This window comes from Heteronotia binoei, chromosome 19, assembly GCF_032191835.1.
Source record: "Heteronotia binoei isolate CCM8104 ecotype False Entrance Well chromosome 19, APGP_CSIRO_Hbin_v1, whole genome shotgun sequence".
Lineage (NCBI taxonomy): Eukaryota > Metazoa > Chordata > Lepidosauria > Squamata > Gekkonidae > Heteronotia > Heteronotia binoei.
In genome coordinates this window covers 29,343,891-29,364,361 of record NC_083241.1, presented here as the reverse complement: position 1 = coordinate 29,364,361, position 20,471 = coordinate 29,343,891, and the positions used below count along the sequence as shown (strand labels likewise).

At 48.8% G+C, this 20,471-nt stretch overlaps 1 protein-coding gene across 2 annotated transcripts in view; it reads right to left on the bottom strand.

The window, feature by feature from the left end:
* AP3B2 (adaptor related protein complex 3 subunit beta 2) overlaps positions 1-8,086 on the bottom strand; it is an 82,207-nt gene extending 74,121 nt beyond the window's left edge. For both annotated transcript variants that reach the window (XM_060260058.1, XM_060260059.1), the window contains exon 1: positions 7,869-8,086. In XM_060260058.1, coding sequence (XP_060116041.1) covers positions 7,869-7,981 — 113 coding nt within the window. In that variant the 5' untranslated portion in view covers positions 7,982-8,086. The remainder of the gene's footprint in view (positions 1-7,868) is intronic.
* Positions 8,087-20,471: the final 12,385 nt, after the last annotated feature.

The window sequence follows — 20,471 nt, the reverse complement described above, 5'->3', positions numbered from 1 at the left end:
ATACCCATGAATCCAACATGCAACAGATTTTTTTTGCAGGAAAAGTTCAAGAGTCAGGGTGGTGTAGCAGTTAAGAGTGTTGGCCTATGATCAGGGAGACCCGGTTTTGAATCCTCATTCTGCCACTGAAGCTGTCTGGGTGACCTTGGGCCATGCATTCCCAGCCTAGCCTACCTCACAGGGCTGTTGTGAGGGGAAAGCAGAGGAAAGGAGACTGATGGAGACCACTTTGGGTTCCCCCAGTGGGGAGGAAGATAAGCTATAAATGAAGAATGACATGCTTACTTGTAGCTTAATCAGAGAAAAATTAGAGTTGGGAGGTGCATGTGTGAGCTAGTCTTCGGGAGAAAATCAGTGATGCTCCTAGCTGATGGCAACATTTGCAGAAGGAAACCATGAGCCATATCACAAAGGGACAAAGTACACTGGAGTGGGGGGAGAAAGGAACTCCTCTGCCACACTTTCCCCGAAGGCTGGTGCTCTAATGCTGCCAGAAAGGAAATTGCATGGCCAACATCCCACCCTACCCAACTCAGTAGAGAGCCAGTTTGGTGTAGTGGTTAAGTGTGCAGACTCTTATCTGGGAGAACCGGGTTTGATTCCCCACTCCTCCACTTACAGCGGCTGGAATGGCCTTGGGTTAGCCATAGCTATTGCAGGAGTTGTCCTTGAAAGGGCAGCTACTGTGAGAGCCCTCTCAGCCCCACCACCTCACAGGGTGTCTGTTGTGGGGGGAGAAGATATAGGAGATTGTAAGCCGCTCTGAGTCTGATTCAGAGAGAAGGGCAGGGTTTAAATCTGCAGTCTTCTTCTTCTTCTTCTGGCTGTCTGCAGGGGGGTTGTGCCAAGGCACATCTCAATCCTTCCTAGGAACACATCGCTCAGACTAGAACTGCTGTTGCAGGGACAGATGAAGCTAAAATGCAGGGACCCCCTTTTAGGGCTGCACCCGGTAGTAATGCGTGGCTGTGAGAGTTGGACCACAAGGAAGGCCGAAAGTGAGGAGGACCTAAAGAACCTCTTGTTGAGGGTGAAAGAGGAGAGCACAAAAGTAGGCTTGAAACTCAACATCAAAAAAGCTAAGATCATGGCATCCGGTCCCATCACACCTTGGCAAATAGAAGAGGAAGACATGGAAGTTGTGACAGACTTCACATTTCTGGGATCCAAGATCACTGCAGATGGTGACTGTAGCCATGAAATTAAAAGATGTTTGCTCCTTGGGAGGACAGCTATGGCGAACCTGGGCAGTATAATAAAAAGTAGCGACATCACCCTGCCAACAAAAGCCCGTATAGTCAAAACAATGGTATTCCCAGTAGTAATGTATGGTTGTGAGAGCTGGACCATAAGGAAGGCCGAGCACAAAAGAATAGATGCTTTTGAGCTGTGGTGCTGGAGAAGAATCTTGAGAGTCCCTTGGACTGCAAGAAGATCAGTCAGTCCTAAGGGAAATCAACCCAGACTGTTCCCTGGAAGGTCAGATGCTGAAGCTGAAGCTCAAATACTTTGGCCTCCAAATGAGAAGGGAGCACTCACTGGAGAAGACCCTGATGCTGGGAAAGACAGAAGGCAAAAGAAGAAGGGGACAGCAAAAAAGGAGATGGCTGGACAGTGTTACTGATGTAACAAACACGAATTTGAGCAGACTTCGGAGGATGGTGGAAGACATGAGGGCCTGGCGTGACTTGGTCCATGGGGTCGCAAGGAGTCAAACTCAACTGTGGGACTAAACAACAACAAGTGCCTGGCTGCTGTCTCTCTGCATGGCTTCAAAAGATATGTTCTCAGGACAAAGGCCTCCATCCCAGCTTGTGCACAGAGGCTTCCAAAGAAAATTCCATGTACCGAACCCTTCGCCCAGTAGCCATGATGCACAGCAGCCCTTCATTGTAACAGCAGAATGTCCCAACTGCGGTCAGTAGTCTGTGGCTTAAGAATGCAACGCAGAGGATCCATATAGGGGTGTCATCCCATAACACAATACTTATAGACAAGGCTTTTTTTGTAGCAGGAAATCCTTTGCATATTAGGCCACACACCCCTGATGTAGCCAATCCTCCAAGAGGTGACAGGGCTGTTTGCACAGGGTCTACTGTAAGCTCCAGGAGGATTGGCTACATCAGGGAGGTGTGGGCTAATATGCAAAGGAATTCCTGCTAAAAAAAAAAAAGCCCTGCTTATAGATGGGGCTGCTGTCATTGGGAGATCTGCCTTTATGTCCTTCCTTTCCAGCTACAGATAGGCAACTGATTCAAACCATTGCACAGGTGGGACCTCCCCCCCCCTGCCGTCAATCACTGCCTCCAAAGAAGGAGGGGTCTCCCTCTTAGAAGAAGACGACAACAGATTTATACCCCACTCTTCTCTCTGAATCAGAGACTCAGAGTGGCTCACAATCTCCTATATCTTCTCCCCCCACAACGGACACCCTGTGAGGTGGGTGGGGCTGAGAGGGCTCTCACAGCAGCTGCCCTTTCAAGGATTACCTCTGCCAAAGTTATGGCTAACCCAAGGCCATTCCAGCAGCTGTAAATGGAAGAGTGGGGAATCAAGCCCAGTTCTCCCAGATAAGAGTCCGCATGCTTAACCACTACACGAAACTGGCTCTCCCTCTCCCTGCAAAAGGGACCCGCCTCTTCCATCCCGGCAATCTGCTCTACAATATTAGAAACACCAGCCAGGTTTGCTAGTAGCACAAGGCATCATCACTCCCCACCGCTTTAGAGCAGTGAGCTGTCCAATGTACCAGAAGAGCTCTTATCCACCCAGTGGAAGAGGCTCAGCAGTCTTCACAGGCCCAGGCTCCAAGGGAAAAAAGGGGAGGCAAATGTAAGCACAGGATTTTGCATTTTAAGGAGCATGCCGGCCCCAAGCAACGCAGCGGGACAGACCTGACAATGTGGCAAAAGGAAAATACTTAGAATAAGTGCAAAACCACATGAAAAGTTTTTGTTCAGTTCAAACATAGCTCATATTTTGATGCTAGTTGCATCTTAGCACCTGGAGAACCCAATCTCTTATTTAAAACATTCTCAGGTTTCTAGGCCTTATGATGACAAGTTTAATAGCAAGGTCTGGGGCAATCTCAGAAACCAGAAGATAGGCAAATAAGGGACCTGGCATGGCGTGGTGGTTAGAACATCAGATTAGGATCCGAGGGGGGCGGGGAACCTGGTGTGAATCTCCACTCTGCCACAGAAGCTGATTGGGTGACCTTGAGCCGGTCACGCATGTGGCCCAGCCCACCTCACAGGGTTGGTCTGAGGACAACATGGAGAAAGGGAGAATGCTGTATACCACTGGGGGAAAAGGTGGGTACACAGGAAGCAAATAACAACCAGAAATGCCTATTTCAAGCGGCGGCAGCTTTTCACCCTTTTTGTGCCCACTGAAGCCAAAAATCACAAGCCCAAAGGAGCATCTCCTCTCATACTACTCTGCCCTCCACTGTATCTGCCTCTCAGAGCCTGCTCTCTGTGCCTTCAGAAGCAAAGGGGGTGGAGACTAGAGACAGGGTCTTTTCTGTGGTGGCACCTTGCCTTTGGAACACCCACCCCTTGAGGCTTGCCTGGCACCTACTCCATTTTCTTTTAGGCACCAGGCTAAAACACATATTTTGCCCAGGCTTTTAATTACAGGTTTTGTTTTACCTGGGTTTTTTTTTAAGAAAGCCATTTATGTGCAAGGCCTTGTTTTTAAAATTGTTATGCTGTAAAATGCCTCAAGCAGGGCACTGAAACGGCATCCCCTAAGAAAAAAACACATGCCATGCAAATATATGCAAATGGCACAGCTTAGACCACTGCCTAGATCATAGAACTCAGCGCAGCACAAATCAGGCACCAGGAGTTTTCAGCAGAGGATCCCATGGTCCCAATCTTCTCTCTGCGATTTTGGAAGGCCCTGCAATTCTAGGAACTAGTTCCACTAAAACACACCCACAGCTGCCAGTTCAGTCATATTGGGGAAGAGCTCCCTGACTTCAGTAAGAGGACACCCTAAAGCAGGGGTGTCGAACTCATTTGTTATGAGGGCCGGATTTGACATAAATGAGACTTTGTTGGGCCGGGCCAGGTCAGATTGGGCCGAGACATGCTGGGCCAGGCCATGTGTGTACCTATTTAAGATTAGGTAGCAGAGATATAAACGTTATAAAGGACCCAGACAAACACAATTTTAAAAAAACAACCCTAAAACATAGCACTCAGTGGTCTTAAAGGTGCTTTCTTTGTCTTTCTCCCATGGGATCCAGGGAACAGGTCAAAGGAAGCTCTGGCTCTCTCCTTCCTCCTCAGGGGACTGAGGGAAAGGAGCCTCAGCCAATAGAAGGAGGGGAGGCTTGGCCCAGTAGCTCTGCTGTACAATTGAGACTGCCCGGCAAAGCAAACTCTGCCTCCCCACTTCCTTCCAAGGGAGGGGCCTCAGCCAATGGAGAAAATAGAGGCTTTGCTCTGTAGCTCCTGTGTGAATGAGCAAGCCTGGCAAAGCAAGCCGTGATGCAGCAGGAAGCAAGAGAGAGGGAGAAGGAAGCAGATGACAGCCAGTTGCTCAGGGGCCTGATAAGAGCCCTCTGGGAATCTGATTCGGCCCCTGAGCTGCATGTTTGACCCCCCTGCTAAAGGAATATTGGGCACCAGCTGCCCTGGACATCACCATATGAAGAACTGTAATTTGGGGGCTGAAATCCACGAGGATTTGGGCTTTTGTCCAAGCTGGGGCAAGTGGCACATCTTGGCATGGAAGCTTTGGGGAAAAAAAATGTTTGGAGCAAGACAGGACTAAAAATGTCTCCAGGTACCCAGCGCTGCCCACAGCTGGAAGTGATGGCTGTTGCCTGCATCCTGTCACTTCACCCCAGGTATAACTCCGCTGATGTGGGGTAGCCAGGTGAGTAGCTGTGCTGGTCTGAAGCAGCAGAACAAACTTTCAGTCCAGCGGCACCTTTAAGACCAACTGAGTTTCATTCATGGTATAAGCTTTTGTGTGCAGGCACGCTTCCTCAGGTGCACATGACAACCTAGACCCAGAATCAAACTTTGCTGGTCTTCAAGGTGTCACTGGACTCCAACTTTCTTCTGCTGTTTCAGACCAACAGGGCTCCCCATCTGAATCTACTTCCCGGGGTTGCCGAGAGGATAAAATGGAGGAGAGGGGAACAATGAAAACTGCTTGAGGTCCCTACTGGGAAGAAAAGTGGAGTGTAAATAAAACGAACAGAATTTTAAAGTCAGGGAATGAAACACAAACAGGCACGTCAATGGAAGTGTTATTCTAAGCCAGGGCAGCCAAACTGCGACTCGGGAGCCACATGTGGCTCTTTCACACATATCGTGTGGCTCCTGAAGGCCCCACTGCCCCATTGGGCAGCTTGGAAAAGGCATTTCTCTCTTTAAATCAGTTCTCTAAGCCAAGCCAGCCAGTGGCGTGGAGAATGCATTAAAGTTGCTTTCTTTCTACCTCTCCCACCCCCCTCCTTCCGGCTCTCAAATTCGATGTGGCTCTTACATTAAGCAAGTTTAACCACCCCTGTTCTAAGCCCAGACGAGATGGCACCAGAAGGTCTTACAGGTCTGCCAGGGTAATTCAAGGTGAAACTGCCAGTTACACCCAACACAGAAAGGCACACAAAAAAATGCATCCTACACAATAAGACTTCCTAGATAATGTTGTGACTCCCCCGTGGTATGTGTTTCTCCAGGTCCAGTTCATACCAGCTGGTGGGTCCGGGGAAACACATGCACCATGTAACGACACTGGAACCGTCATAACAAGGCTGAGGTTTTTCCTGATAAGAACATCTGAAGAGCCCTACTGGACTGGCCAGTCATCTATATAGTGCAGCCTCCTGTCTCACACAAGGCCCAGCCAGTTCCTCTGAGGGGCCAACAACAGGGCATAGCGGCTGAGGCCTTCATAAGAACTCAAGAGCAGCCCTGCTGGATCAGACCAGTGGTCCATCTAGTCCAGCATCCTGTCTCACACAGGCAACAACAGGCCAGAGAGACCAAGGCCTTCATAAGAACACAAGAAGAGCCCTGCTGGATCAGACCAGTGGTCCATTTAGTCCAGCATCCTGCTTCACACAGTGGCCAGCCAGCTCTTCTGGAGGTCCAGCCACACGTCATATAGGCTGAGGCCTTCCCATGATGTTGCCTTCTGTGTCTTTTTCAGATCTGATTTTCAGTCAATCTATGTTGACTTCCATCTATGGCAGTACACATCAAATCGCTTGCCCACGACACGGGTTGAACCCAGCACAGACCAACTTTGGACGCTAAACTGCCCATTGTGCTCAAATTGCTGTTGTGATTTGGGTGCCAAAATCCGGCCTTTGTCAAGCTCAGCACACAGTATCATCAGCTTCACTGCCCCACCACACGGGCTCACTAACACCTATAGTTATCGCAAAGGTTGTGTGGGCAGTTCTCGAGAAATCCCCACATATCTGAGTATGTTGTCACACGCATGCATGGCTGGAGGAGAGAGCCAGCTATTTGGGGAAACGTGTTGCTTGAGCCCAACAGATTGGTCTTCATGAACTAGAGAAGGGGTGGCCAAACTGTGGCTCTTTCACACATATTGTGTGGCTCTCGAAGCCCCCACTGCCCCGTCAGCCAGCTTGGAGAAGGCATTTCTCTCTTTAAATCACTTCTTCAAGCCAAGCTAGCTGACAGCTTGGAGAATGCATTTCAAGTTAAAGTTGCTCTCTTTCCCCCCTCCCTTCACCTCCCCCCCCTCATCTGTTTCCCTTCTTTCACGTCTGCCTGTCTTGCAGCTCTCAGACATCTGATATTCATGTCTTGCGGCTCTCAGACATTTATTCTATGCGGCTTTTATGTTAAGCAAGTTTGGCCGCCTCTGAACTAGAGGCTGCCATCTAGGGGCACCCAGATGCTGAAAAGCCCTGCCCCATTCAGGGACCTGCTGTAGCAGGTGGGGGGGGGGGGATTGATTTAACTCTGGAAGCCAATGTCCATCAGAACCAAAATGTCAATCAGAACCAAAACCCATCTCTGCACTTCGCTGCAGAAATCACAGCAACCGAAACCTGAGCCCTCCTTCACTAGCCGCGTCTTTTCAACTGCCTGTACCAGGGTTAAAATATTTTGTTCATTCATTCATTTTTTGAGCCCCTCCCTCCAGTATAACAGGGTTCAGAGCCCTAACAGCATCAACCAGCCTACCCCCCAATATTTATGCTGAGGGGAGGGATGAGCAAGCAGATTCAATCTGAGCTTCAGTTCAGCCCCCCAATGTTGTCTTCTAGCACCAGGAGAAATAACACCCCCCACCCCAGCACATACAGAGGACATTCCTCTCCCCTGAGCACATGCAGAGGATATTTTTCTCCTCCAAGGGAGCACAAGCTTGGGGTGAAAAGGTGGAGCTTTCTGACTCCAGTCCTATTCCTTCCCCCCATCTCTAAAGGCCTGGCCAGCGTTTGCCCGGATCCTCTCGCCTTCGCACCTGTGCTGTTGGGGGGGGGGGGGTTCCGGGCGCCGATTGGCTCCCGGGAGCCTCCACGTCACTCCGGAGAGGGGTGGGGGGTGGGGCCGAGGGAGCGCAAAATCTGGGCCAGCTCTGCAAAGCAAAAAAAAAGGGAAAAAAAGAAAAGGAGCGCCGGCTAGCGAGGGGGGGGGGGCGTCTATTTTTTTGCAACTTGCACAATTGCAAGCACGGCCTCCCCGAGCAACGCTCTCCCGCCCCCCCCGGCTGCCCCCCCCCCCCCGCGGCAAGAGGCGAGAACGAACCAGGGCCAGATGCGAGGCGTTTGCAACCCGAGGCAATCCAATCTCCCTTCCCTCGGTTGCTTTTTCCTCAAATAGGGGGTCGTGCAAAACGGCGCCGCCCCGTGCAATCCCCACCTTTTGTAATCCGAGGAGAAGATGCCCCCGCTGGCCGGATCGTGCCCATATTCAGGCTCCCCCAGGCTGGACGAGCCGCCTTTCTCCTCGTTGTAGGCTTGACCGGCGGACATGGCTGCGAGGCGGCGACGGGGAAGGCGGGCAGGGGAGGGGAGGGGTCCCAGCGGCGGGTCCTCGGATGCGGCTGATGTCAGCGTGTCATGTGGGAGCGGCTGGTGCAGCCCGGCTGGGCGACGCCTCGCCCGCCCCTTAAAGGGGCCGCCCGCCTCGCCTTTCTCCCCCCCCCCCGCGCCCTCCCGGAGGACGGATCTCCAGGGGCAAGTTTAAGCAGCTTTCGACTGGGTTGCGGGTGGGATGCGGAGGAGTTCTCCCTGCCTCATGAAGGAAGATTAGATTTATATCCTGCCCTCTTCTTTTCCCTCTTTTTTTAAAAAGGTGCTTCTGGACTCTTTATTTAGCTGGCATATTTTTTCCCATTCTTTTTAAATTAAACTTTTAAAAAGCCAACGATATACAACAAGTGCAGTCAAATATTCACAAAAGCTTACGCCTTTAAATCCCCCTGTCCCCCTATAATAGCACATCTATACCATTGTCTAGGGTCAGATTCAGACAGGCAAAGTTCAAGAAGTAGATATATGATAAAAAATAAAAAGCTGCAAAATAAACTCCCTAGATAGAGAATACATACTGACACGTTCAAAAGAGCTCAGCTTTCCTCTCTGAATCTCAGACGGGTCACAATCTCCTTTACTTCCCCCCACCACCACCACCACCACAACAGACACCCTGTAAGGTAGGTGGGGCTGAGAGAGCTCTGACAGAGGCTGCCCTTTCAAGGACAACTCCTACAAGAGCTATGGCTGACCCAAGGCCATTCCAGCAGGTGCAAGTAGAGGAGTGGGAATTAAACTGGGTTCTCTCAGACCAAACTGGCTCTCAGTTGGAGGCACCGGCAGCAGGCTGAGATGACATGGGAAAAAGATAGATGGATGGAGCAGAGGTCTGTCAGTGGCTAGCAGCCCTAGTAACTAAACGCAGGGCTTTTTTTGAGGGAAAAAAATTCAACAGGAACTCATTTGCATATTAGGCCACACCCTCTGGTGCTAAGTCAGCTGGAACTGTGTTCCTGCTTAAAAAAAAGTCCAGACTAAATGGAACCTCCATGTTCAGAGGTAGTCAACCTCCAGATCCCAGGTAACATCAAGGGAAGGCCTTGGTCTCTATGCCCCGTTGTTGGCCCTCCAGAGGAACCAGTTTGCCACTGCATGAGACAGGATGCTGGACTAGATGGACCCCTGGTCTGATCCAGCAGGGCTCTTCTGATGTGCTTAAAGGGGATTAGGCAAATTCATGAAAGGATTGTGTAATGATTAGAATATCAAAGGGCTGTGATCTGGCAGACCCTGACTCAAATCTCCACTTTGCCAGTATAAGCTTTCATGAGTATAAGCTTTCGTGTGTATCTGTAGAAACCTGTGTGAAAGCTTCTACCCAGAATTCAACTTGGTTGGCCCTAAAAGTGCCTCTGAACTCAAAGTATTTGGGTTATGTCTTAAGCCAGGGGTGTCAAACACGCGGTCTGGGGGTCGAATCAGACCCCCAGAAGTCTCCTATCAAGCCTCCAAGCAGCTGGCTGTCATATGCTTCTTTCTCCTTATATCTTGCTTCCTTCTGCATAAACAGCTTGCTTTGCAAGGCTTGCTCAATTGCACAGGAGCTACAGAGCAAAACCTCTATTTTCTCCATTGGCTGAGGCTCCTCTCTTGGGGAAGAAGGGGGGAGGCACAGCTTGTTTTCCCAGGCTCTCTCAATTGCACAGCAGAGCTATTGAGCCAAGCCTCTCTTCCTTCTATTGGCTGAGGCTCCCCTCAGTCCCCTGGGGAAGGGAAGAGCCACAGCTTCCTTTGCCCAATTCCCTGAATCCCATGGGAGAAATACAAAGAAAGCACCTTTAAGACCAATTAGTGCTAACGTTTTAAGCACGTTTTTTTAAGTTTTGGGAAAAAATATTTAATTGTGTTTGTCTATGTCCTTTATAAAGTTTATATCTACGCTACCTAATATTAAATAGATACACACATGGCCTGGCCCAGCATGGTCTCATTTATGTCAGATCCGGCCCTCATAACAAATCAGTTCGACACCCCTGTCTTAAGCCTTTGTAGACCTGTAGCTGAGGTTGGTCTGAAGCAGCAAAACAAAGTCTGTGTCTTAAGCCTTTGCGGATCTGTAGCTGAAGAAATGGACTCTTAACTCACAAAAGCTGATGCTTGGAACTGAATATTGTCCATCTTTTAGATAGACCACAGACTGTTTATATTTTGCCGCAACAGACCAATATGGTTACTCCCCTTGCAATTCTTAAAGCCTATTGATTGACAAGAATCCACGGAGCTGTTAGCTGTCAGCCAATTAATCTTATGGCTTGATACCCATCCATCTGCCAAAAGACAGAAAGTTTATTTAACGTATTTATAGACCTGCCTTGAGTACCTAGCTTGCTGGGAGAAAAGCGTATAGGACTGGGGAAGGCAATGGCAAACCACCCCATAAAAAGTCTGCCGTGAAAATGTTGTCAAAGCAACGTCACCTGAGTCAGAAACGACTGGTGCTTGCACAGGGGACCTTTCCTTTCCTCCTTTCCCCCCAGGGATGGAAGGCGGGAAAGCTTTATCAGACAAGCACAAACCTGCCTTGGTTTATTTCTTGCAAACTGCTTGTATGTGGCATGCGTGCAACACTCCCGCACATGGAGGGAAATGCACACAGGTGCACACAACCCCCCCCCCCCTTGCTTGTGCCCTGGAGGAGGGAGATTATGCAGCGGACAGCTTGTTTGGGCTTTTTTCAAGTATCACTCGAAGCGCCACAGAAACCGGAGGGACTAGTTTGACCACAGGGGAGCAGGGGGAAAAAGATCGGTACACACTAGACAATGACTGCTGTACGGTGCCCTAGGCCTGTGTGTGAAAAGGCAATTGTCTGTACGTAGCTTCAGAGAAGCCTGACGGGGCTGGTTTCAGCACCTGTGTGTGTGGGGGGGGGGGGGTCAAAGCTGCCCCCTGGCGAATCAAAGTTTTCAAGAGTGGACCTGGCCAGCACAGCCCAGGCAAGCCTGATCTTGTCAGATCTCAGAAGTTAAGCAGGGTCATATACCATCGATTGTAAATAATATTATAGTAATATTAATATATGCAGCAAAAGTAATAACAGTCAAGTTATGGAAAAACACACAAAAACCTACAATTACCCTTTGGCATAAAAAGGTCTGGGACCTTTATACAATGAGTAAAATTACAGATAATTTGAAGTTTTTGACAAATCCTACGCAAAGTACAAATTTTGTACCAATCTGGTTTCCAATTTTAGGGTATTTGATTGTTTATGATGACGTTCCAAATATTGTTAATAAATGGTATCTCTATTCAGCTAATTTTAGTAATATATCAAAAGAAATGCAATAGGTAAAGAAGTATAAATGTTTTTTTCTCTTTTGAAGACTATGACTACACATAGCTACGAGTAATATATATGATTTTTATTTATTTCTTCTGTAAGAGAGTATTATTTACCTTTGTTGTTATATAGCTTAATAAAATATTATTTAAAAAAGAAGTTAAGCAGGGTCGGCTGTGGTTAGTACTTGGATGGGAGACCTCCTTGAAATATCCAGTTGGAAGGTGGGGGCAGGCTCTATTTGGCCACCTCCCTGAATATCCTCCAGGCCCCCAGTTGGGGTCAGTCACCAGAGGTCAACATGACTTCCAGGTGTGCACACACACAAACACAAAAAACTCCTCCAAAGATAAGTTTTCAAGATTGGGCCACTCTGTTGGATGCCAGCCCCTCCCCTTGAAAAACTTGGCAATATTACCCAGGTTGGATTTCACCAACTTTTATCCAATGCACTATCTGAAATCAGTCTCCACTACTATTTTTACAAAGACAACCATGTTTTCCTTCTGCTCTCTGCCTTTTAAGGGAACGGTGTGCCTGTTTGATGTAAGACGATCTGTTTCGTCTCCTAAGGAGCTCAACGTAGCACACCTGGCTCTCCCCTCCCCCATTTTGTCTTTGCGACAATGCTGTGAGGTCGACCAGAGAGAGGGGGGCAGAGAGGGAGGCCCAAGGTCACTCAGTGAACTTCAGAGGGAAGCAGAGATCTGAACCCGGGTCTCAGTCAGACAGTAACCACTGTGCAGTATTGATTCTCCACTTGATCTTGCCCTGCCAACGTTAACTTTGAGGCTCTCACCGACGAAGACATGTAAAAGGAAACACTTGAGAAATATGCTAGAAAACAAAACACATCTGGCCTTTGCAGGGACAAATTGCAGCGAGGAAGCAAAAATCTCCTTGCCCACTCAGCTATTCCATTGCAAGGGAATACAATCATATAGAGTTGAAAGGGACCTCCAGGGTCATCTAGTCCAACCCAGGAAACCCAAAAATATCTACCCCAAATTCACAGGATCTTCATCACTGTCAGATGGCCATCCAGCCTCTGTTTAAAAACCTCCAAGGAAGGAGAGCCCACCACCTCCTGAGGAAGCCTGTTCCACTGAGGAATCGCTCTAACGGTCAGGAAGTTCTTCCTAATGTTGAGCCGGAAACTCTTCTGATTTAATTTCAACCCGTTGGTTCTGGTCCTACCTTTTGGGGCCACAGAAAACAATCCCACACCATCCTCTATATGACAGCCCTTCAAGTACTTGAAGATTGTGATCACATCACCTCTCAGCCGCCTCCTCTCCTGGCCAAACATCCCCAGTGTTCTACATGCACTCATCCATGGAGGGAAAATGTAGCATTGCTAGAGGTTCATATTTATGAGAATTGTGGGACATCACACAACAGCAGTCCCCAATGCTGTGCCCATGAGTGCCATGGAGTGCACTGGAACCTTTCCTGGTGCCCACCAAACGTTTTTACAAAGTGGTGGAGTCAGGTGGACTTCCAGTTGGTCACCAGAGAACAGATTGGTTGTGCTGATTAAAATTACATTTGTTTCAGTTGCAGCTGCCAGCACAGTCCTGTTGTTTATTCTCTCTCACTCACTCCTCTTGTTCCACCTGGTATAGTGGTTAGGAGTGTGAACTCTAATCCGGGAGAACTGGGTTTGATTCCCCACTCCTCTACACGCAGCTGCTGGTGTGACCTTGGATCTGTCACTCTCAAGAGCAGTTCGCAAAAGAGCTCTCTGAGCTCCACTGACCTCAGGAGATGGTCCCCTCTTAAAGCTGGTTATGCTTGTGGCCGCCGCCACCTCCTGTGGCAGTGAATTCCACATGTTAATCACCCTTTGGGGAGTACTTCCTTTTATCCGTTTTAACCTGACTGCTCAGCAATTTCATTGAATGCCCAGGAGTTCTTGTATTGTGAGAAAAGGAGAAAAGTACTTCTTTCTCTACTTTCTCCATCCCATGCATAATCTTGTAAACCTCTATCATGTCACCCGCAGTCGAGGTGCACTTTTTGAGGTATAATATCCAATCTTTCCCCTCCTCCTCCTCCTCCACTTCTTCTCCCCCGCCCCCCCAGTATATGTTTTAAAATATTAGCCATCTTCTTCCCTGCATTTTGGCTTCCTCTGGGTGCAGCTCCACCTCCTGTGGCAGCCATTTTATGGCTGAGCCCGCCATCCTGTGTGAGAATTCGAAAGGTGCCCACAGGCTGAGGTTGGGGACCCCCCTCCCCATACAAGACTGTCTTGTTAGATCCAAATAGGCAGCCGTGTTGGTCTGAAGTAGTAGAACAAAATAGGAGTCAATTGCACCTTTAAGACCAACTTAGTTTTATTCAGAACGTAAGCTTTCATGTGCATGCACACTTCTTCAGACGAGGAATGAGGTTCTCCTTAAGGCTCTGCTTACTGTACCTCATTCCTCGTCTGAAGAAGTGTGCATGCACATGAAAGCTTACGTTCTGAATAAAACTAAGTCGGTCTTAAAGGTGCAATTGACTCCTATTTTGTTCTAAGACTGTGTTGTGGCAGTTTTCATCATAAGCAGCAGAGGGTGCTGTGGCCCCCTAAATCCACAATGCGCTGATTCAACCACATCAGAAGAATAAACAGGACAGCTGCCGCACCTTAAATACTAAAGACAATTTCATTCCAGCATAAATGTTCATGGACTAGGTAGAGGACACTTTTTCAGGAGCATAAAAGCTTGTTAACCTTTAATCTTGGTATTGTTTCCGGTGGGTGCTTTTACAAAGGGAATATGGTTGTAGTTTGTCACACTCTTATTATCGTATGCATGATTTTCTTTTTACTACATTGCCTTCTCGGGCTGGTGATCCTCTTTTTTGCATTGCTTGTAATATGCTTTATACTGCTTTTATTGCATTGTCTTCTAGTTTCATAATCAGCCTAAAGCCTAGGCAAGAAACAAGGCCTGTGATTAAAGCAATATAAAAGTTCATTTGTTGGCTGGCATCTTTTATTGATTATTGTTTTTATCCTTTTATCCACCTTTTAGAATCTGTCTTTGACCTGGATAGCCCAGGCTAGCCCAGTCTCTTCTTATCTAGGAAGCTAAGCAGGGCCAGCCCTGGTCAGTTTTTGGGAAGAAAGTCCAGGGTTGCTGCGCAAAAGCAGGCAAGGGCAAACCACCCCTCCATGTCTCTTGCCTTGGAAACTCCGCAGGGTCTCCATAAGCCAGCTGCAGTTTGACAGCCCCACCCCCCAAGGTTTTATTTAGATCAATTTTGTAACGGCCTTTAGCCACAGGCAATCAAAATTTACCTTACCTATAAATGGATAATTTGTCCCTGACCTGGATAGCCCAGGCAAGCCCAATCTCATCAGATCCCGGAAACTAAGCAGGGTCAACTCTGGCAAGTACTTGGATGGGGGACCTTTTTGGAATACCAGCAGTCAGGGGGGACAGAGGCAGGCTTTATTCGGCTGCCTCTCTGAATATCCTCCAGGTCCCCCAGACTGATACTTTCAACACTTTTGATTCCTCTTGCTGTGATCCTGTGCTTAGCCCCAGCTAGGGTTGCCAGTCCCCAGGTGGGGTGAAGATACACAAAGGAATTCAGTTGCAACCACTCTGTGAAAAATATTGTTATAAAATGTAATTCATACAAAGAAAAAAGTGCTTTTCAGCAGCCTCATCATTTTACATACTACATGTGCATATTTATGCACATATATACAACAGTGTGCAAGTAGTCTAGATCATAAATAAGTCCAAAAAGAGCTCCAACGGACCGCTAGCAGAGTAAAGCCCATATTGGACAGCCAGGTCCTTCCTCTAGGGAGCGTCTTACAAAACTTGCAGTATATGTGTAGAAAATATTCAAATCTTTCACAAATTTATGCACAAAATTGGAACGCTGCTGCCTCCATCTGGTCAGCAAGTTAATAATTATTTCCAATGGACGGAAGGCATTTAAAAGGTGTGCAGTCCTTTGAAATCTGATGGCCAAAACTCTCTTTGGAGTTCAATTATGCTTGTCACACCCTTGCTCCTAGGTCCACCCCAATGTCTCCTGGCTCCACCCCCAAAGTCCCCAGATATTTCTGGAATTGGACTTGGCAACCCTAGCCCCAGCAGGAGGCAGGGCTGGTGGGGATGCCAGTGATTCTGGGGCACCATCATGGACTTTTGCCTTGGGCCTCTGAATCGCTGAGACCACACCTGTTTGCAGACATCGTTTGCAAGCTTTAATGCTCTGGGGCATTTTGTTGTAGATCCTCACGTGGTGTTTTTTCTGGTTCCCATGCAAGTGTGTGTCTTGCACACAACTTCTGGTCCAAAAAGAAGCACAAGAACTGCCACTGAACCCCACTTCCAATATTCATTCATTCATTCATTCATTCATTCATTCATTCAGGAAATACTGATGCCACTTCTCCAAAGTCCTGCTCCCAGCTGGCATGCAGGTAAATACAATATGTACCACCGTAAAAAGCACCACACATTACCAACATAAAGTGAAGCAAGCCATTAAGAACAAACCAGAGATATAAAAATGCCATAAAGGAAGCACAGAGCACCCCCAAAAGATCCATAAACCAGAGCTCAGACCAGGGGTAGACCATAAGATGGCTAAAAGATCTTTTTTTTAAAAGGTGCTTCATTAAAAGCCTGCGTTAAAACAAGGATTTGTGCAGGGTTTTGAACAAGAGCGACAGCAGCTAGGGGAGTCTTGGTGATTCGGGGGCCCTGACAAAGGCCCAGCCCCCGCCAGGGCCAAGCTAGGAGTAGCCTCCCCCTTGCAAGATGAGCAGAGCCGCCACTGCCTTCGACAGCCAGCAGCCTGAGCTCCGGGAGGGGGGCAAGTGCAAGCAACGGCAGGAACCACTCCTCCACATGCAGCCAGCTGGGTGACCTTGGACCAGTCAATGTTCTCTCAGAGCTCTCTCAGCCCTACCTGCCTCACAGGGTATCTGTTGCGAGGAGAGGAAGGGAAGCCGCTCTGAGACTCTGAGTGGAAGGCGGGTTATGGGGTATAAATCCAATCTCCTCCTCTTCCTCCTGTCCACCCACTTTCCCCCCTCCTTTGAGTGGGGAGGAGGTGTAGGTAGTCCCTCCCCACAAGCACAGGGCTGGGGGCAGCTTCCAGCGTTGCCCATTGGCCAGCAGTGACAGCTTTCCTCCCGCTCACAGTTCCTTGCATCCAACCAAGGATACAGTCACCCTCTGAAGGGTGATCACAAGAGGTCTGCAGTGTGGAGGTGAGAGTGAATTCCCTGAGCCCCCAAAGAGCTTCAGAGATGCCTTGATTATGAACTGGGGTTGCCAGCTCCAGGATGGAAAATACCTGGAGGTTTGGGGGGTGGAGTCTGGGGAGGGCGGAGTTTGGAGAGGAACCTCAGCGGGTGTTGTGGTTAAGAGTGGTGGACTCTAATCTGGGAGAACTGGGTATTGATTACCCACTCCTCCACATGCAGCCAGCTGGGGGACCTTGGGTCAGACACAGTTCTCTCTGAGCTCTCTCAGCCCCACCTGCCTCACAGGGTGTCTGTTGCAGGGAGAGGAAGAGAAGGAGATTGTAAGCTGCTTTGAGACTCTGAGTGAAGGGCAAGGTATAAATCCATCCTCCTCCTCCTATCCATCATCCCAAGTACATGCCATCATTATCTGGGGGTAAGATGCATTATATTTGGTTTCTGCAAAATTCCTTGTGGCTTTACATAGCGCATAGAGTAAAACATGGTCTATTACTTGTATAGTTCACTGAGGAAGAGGTCATCGGAATGAGGGATTAGCTAAAATCCTCGTGTGGACTACATACAGGACTTCTTATGGACTTGATGGATTCCATTTGTGAACTGATGAGTGTGAATTTATAACAAGAACGACAGCAGTCAGGGAATGAATGGATGGGAAGGAAGTGGGGAGAAGGGAGCAGCCACGGTGCCCTTTTGGGACGCGGTTTGTTCGAGCTGCTGCTGGCCTGCCTGGGTGCTGGGTGAGTGTGCAGCGTGGTTTGACCCGCCGATCAGCTGATCGACCGGGAGTGGGACGCCTTTATACAGCCGGGAGCAGTGCTTGATCGCCCTTCAGGACATTGAAATAGACCTGGGGTGGGGAAGGGAGGGAATAGGTGGCGTGGGGGAGCAAACTAGGCGTTTGCCGGGGGGGGGGGCGAATTTGGTGCCCCCACCCTGCCGGCACCCTAGGCAATTGCCTAGTCTGCCTAGTGGGTGAGCCGGACCTGATTACAGCTAACAGTGTGTTGGTTTATTTTGGTATTTTCACCTTCCCAAGTAGCCATTTTCTCCAGAGAACTGGTCTCTGTAGTTTGGAGATCAGTTGGAAAAAATGGGAGATCTCCAGGTCCCACCTGGAGGCTGGCAACCTGAAGAGAGGGGCTCCTGCAAAGAGGGAAGTGTTGGACTGCTTCACAGCCTTGGGACTGCAGGCGCAGCACAGAGTTCTCCGCTGCCTGCTAGGATGGAGGAGGGTGGCTGACCGGGAGCGATGGGTGCGAGGCCTGGGTCACGCTGTCAAGAAACAAGCTGATGGGTATTGGTGACACTTGCCTTCAAGAGCTGAGCTTTCATGCCACGACCGGGTCATGCCCGGGGCTGTATGAAACTTTAATTCCCAGCCTCGTGGGCACGGCGGGCGCCTTTGTTCAGCCTGGCAGCAGGTGATCCCGGGAGCGGCTGGAGGCCAGCTGACAGCGCCCGTCCTCACCCCTCTGTCCCATCCCAACCCCAGAGCAGAAGAGACCATTAATCACCTCGGAGAGCCATGCTCCGGTTGCACACAAAGGGAAAAGGATCCTGGCAATCAGGGAGGCCTAATTATCTGTGAAACAGGAACCAGGCGGCCAGCCGGAGGTTGCAAAGGGCAGGCCATCGTCCGGGAGGGAGGCACGGAGGAAGCCTCATGGCCCGTTGGCAGCCGGCGACACAAAGGGAGGCTGTGCCGGAAACAAAAAGGAAAATCAACCATAATAATTGCTTTTATTAATATATGATTTTAATGTGATTTTATTTATGTTGTGCTCCGCCCTGAGCCCCCACGGGGGAATGAGTGGAATATAAATAAACTATTATTATTATTAATAATAATAATAAATCCCAAGAATTCTAGATAGGCCGAAGAAACAGCCGAAAGACGAGAACCAGTGTGCTTTAGAGGTCAAGTGCGCTGGACTAGTATCTAGGAGACCCAGGTTCGAATCCCCACGCATGCCATCGAAGCTCGCTGGGTGACCCAGAGCCAGTTACACTCTCTTAGCCTCACCTACCTTACAGGAGAGCAAAATTTGAGTCCAGTGGCGGCTTTAAAACCAGCAAAGTTTTACTCAAGGTACAAGCCTTGAGGTGCAGGCACACAAAACTTTGCTGGCCGTCAGGGCATTTTTTGTAGCAGGAACTTCTTTGCATATGAAGCCACATACCCGATGTAGCCAGTCCTCTAAGGGTTCACAGTAGGCCCTGTAAGCTCCAGGTGGATTGGCTCCATTAGGGGTGTGTGGCCTCACAGGCAAAGAAGTTCCTGCTACAAAAAACACCCTGCTGGTCTTAAAGGTGCCGCTGGATCTGAGCTTTGTTCTGCTGCTTCAGACCAACACGGCAACCCCCCCCCCGGATCTACCTCACAGGGTTGTCGTGAGGGTAAAATAGAGGAGAGGAGGAAAATGTGCGCCGCTGGGGAGAAAGGCCCCCATTAATTTAAGCAAGCAACCCCAAGTTCAATGCAGGCTGGACAAGCAGAATTTCAACTGGTGAATCTTTCCCTCTTCCCTCTCTCTTCCCTATATTGGAAAAGCTTAACCGGTTGAATTTCTACCTGTCCCAGAGTTGTTCAATCTATTTAAGTGCTTGAGGGGTGGGGTGGGGGAGAGATGCTGATGGATTGCATCAACAGGCAGGCGATCAGCCAGTCCCAAAGCTGCCTTCTGAATTCCTGGCCAGCCAGCAGCAGCAGAGCTTTGCCCGGAAGAGCTCCTGGGGAGATGCTGATTTGGAGGGTTTAGGCCTGGTCTGATCTCCCCTCTGCCCAGTCAGGAAAAAGCCAGCTCTGGAGGGGGGGATTTGGGAGGGGGGGGGGAGATTAGCAGGGTGACCATCTGTCACCAGGCCAATCATCATTGCCCTGGCCCAATCCAATCATCAGAGGGGGAAAAAATATATAGGTGGGTAGATGCGGTCATCCCTCGCCCATCCCAAAGCATTTCGTTGACCCTGCTAAGCCCAGATGTGCGGCATCGGCAAAGGAGGGCGAGGGGCAAAGCAGTGAAACGTAAGTTATGAAAAGAGCAGCTTTTGCAACTGAGAAGCCAAACTGTGTTGCCGTTGGGAGGAAGAGATCAACAGAGAGCCGGTCCAAGGGAGCCCATTTGCAGAACTGGAAAAACACCATATAGAACATTCTTGGTCATTTAAATGTTAACGGCTGTGATCACACACACTAAATCATGCACGTTAAATCCACGTTCAGTGCACTTTCCAACTGGATTGTACTGTGTAAATGGGCAAAATCCAGTTGGAAAGTGCATTGAAGGTAGATTGAAAGTGCATGATTTAGTGTGTGTGATTGCAGCCGTTAAGTGAGAATCCATAAAGTTTCCACAGCCCAAACACTCCTTGTTGCAAGTCCCTGCAGGGAAGTGACACACACAAGGCCTCTCAGTAAGAAATATCTGCAGGAGCACCCACTGCTTTGAGCGTGAGCAGAAATCTGTGCATGGTTCGCACTTACATGTTTATTCACTTCATTTCTATCCAGCCTAATGGGTTGCCAGACTCCAGATAGTACCAACAATATTGAACCGTGGAAAAATAATGGAAATATTAACACTATAGAACTTGATTTCAAGGCACAAAAATTTCTTAAAGTATCACAGCAGTCCTTACAGTTTAAAGCTCACAATCAGTATTCTCACAATATTCAAATAATACTCTCATAATCTTCAAATAAACCATTCAATGTCTATTACAAGAAGACTACCTGTAATTCCAAACAACATGAATGTTGTCTCTTTGTGCAAAAGAGCTAAATAGTGTTAATTTTTTCATTATTTTCCACAGTTCAATATTGTTGGTATTATCCTTATGGGACTCTTGGGTTTCTCACTCAGCCTCCAGGTGGTGGCTGGAGATCTCCTGCTATTTCAACTGATCTCCAG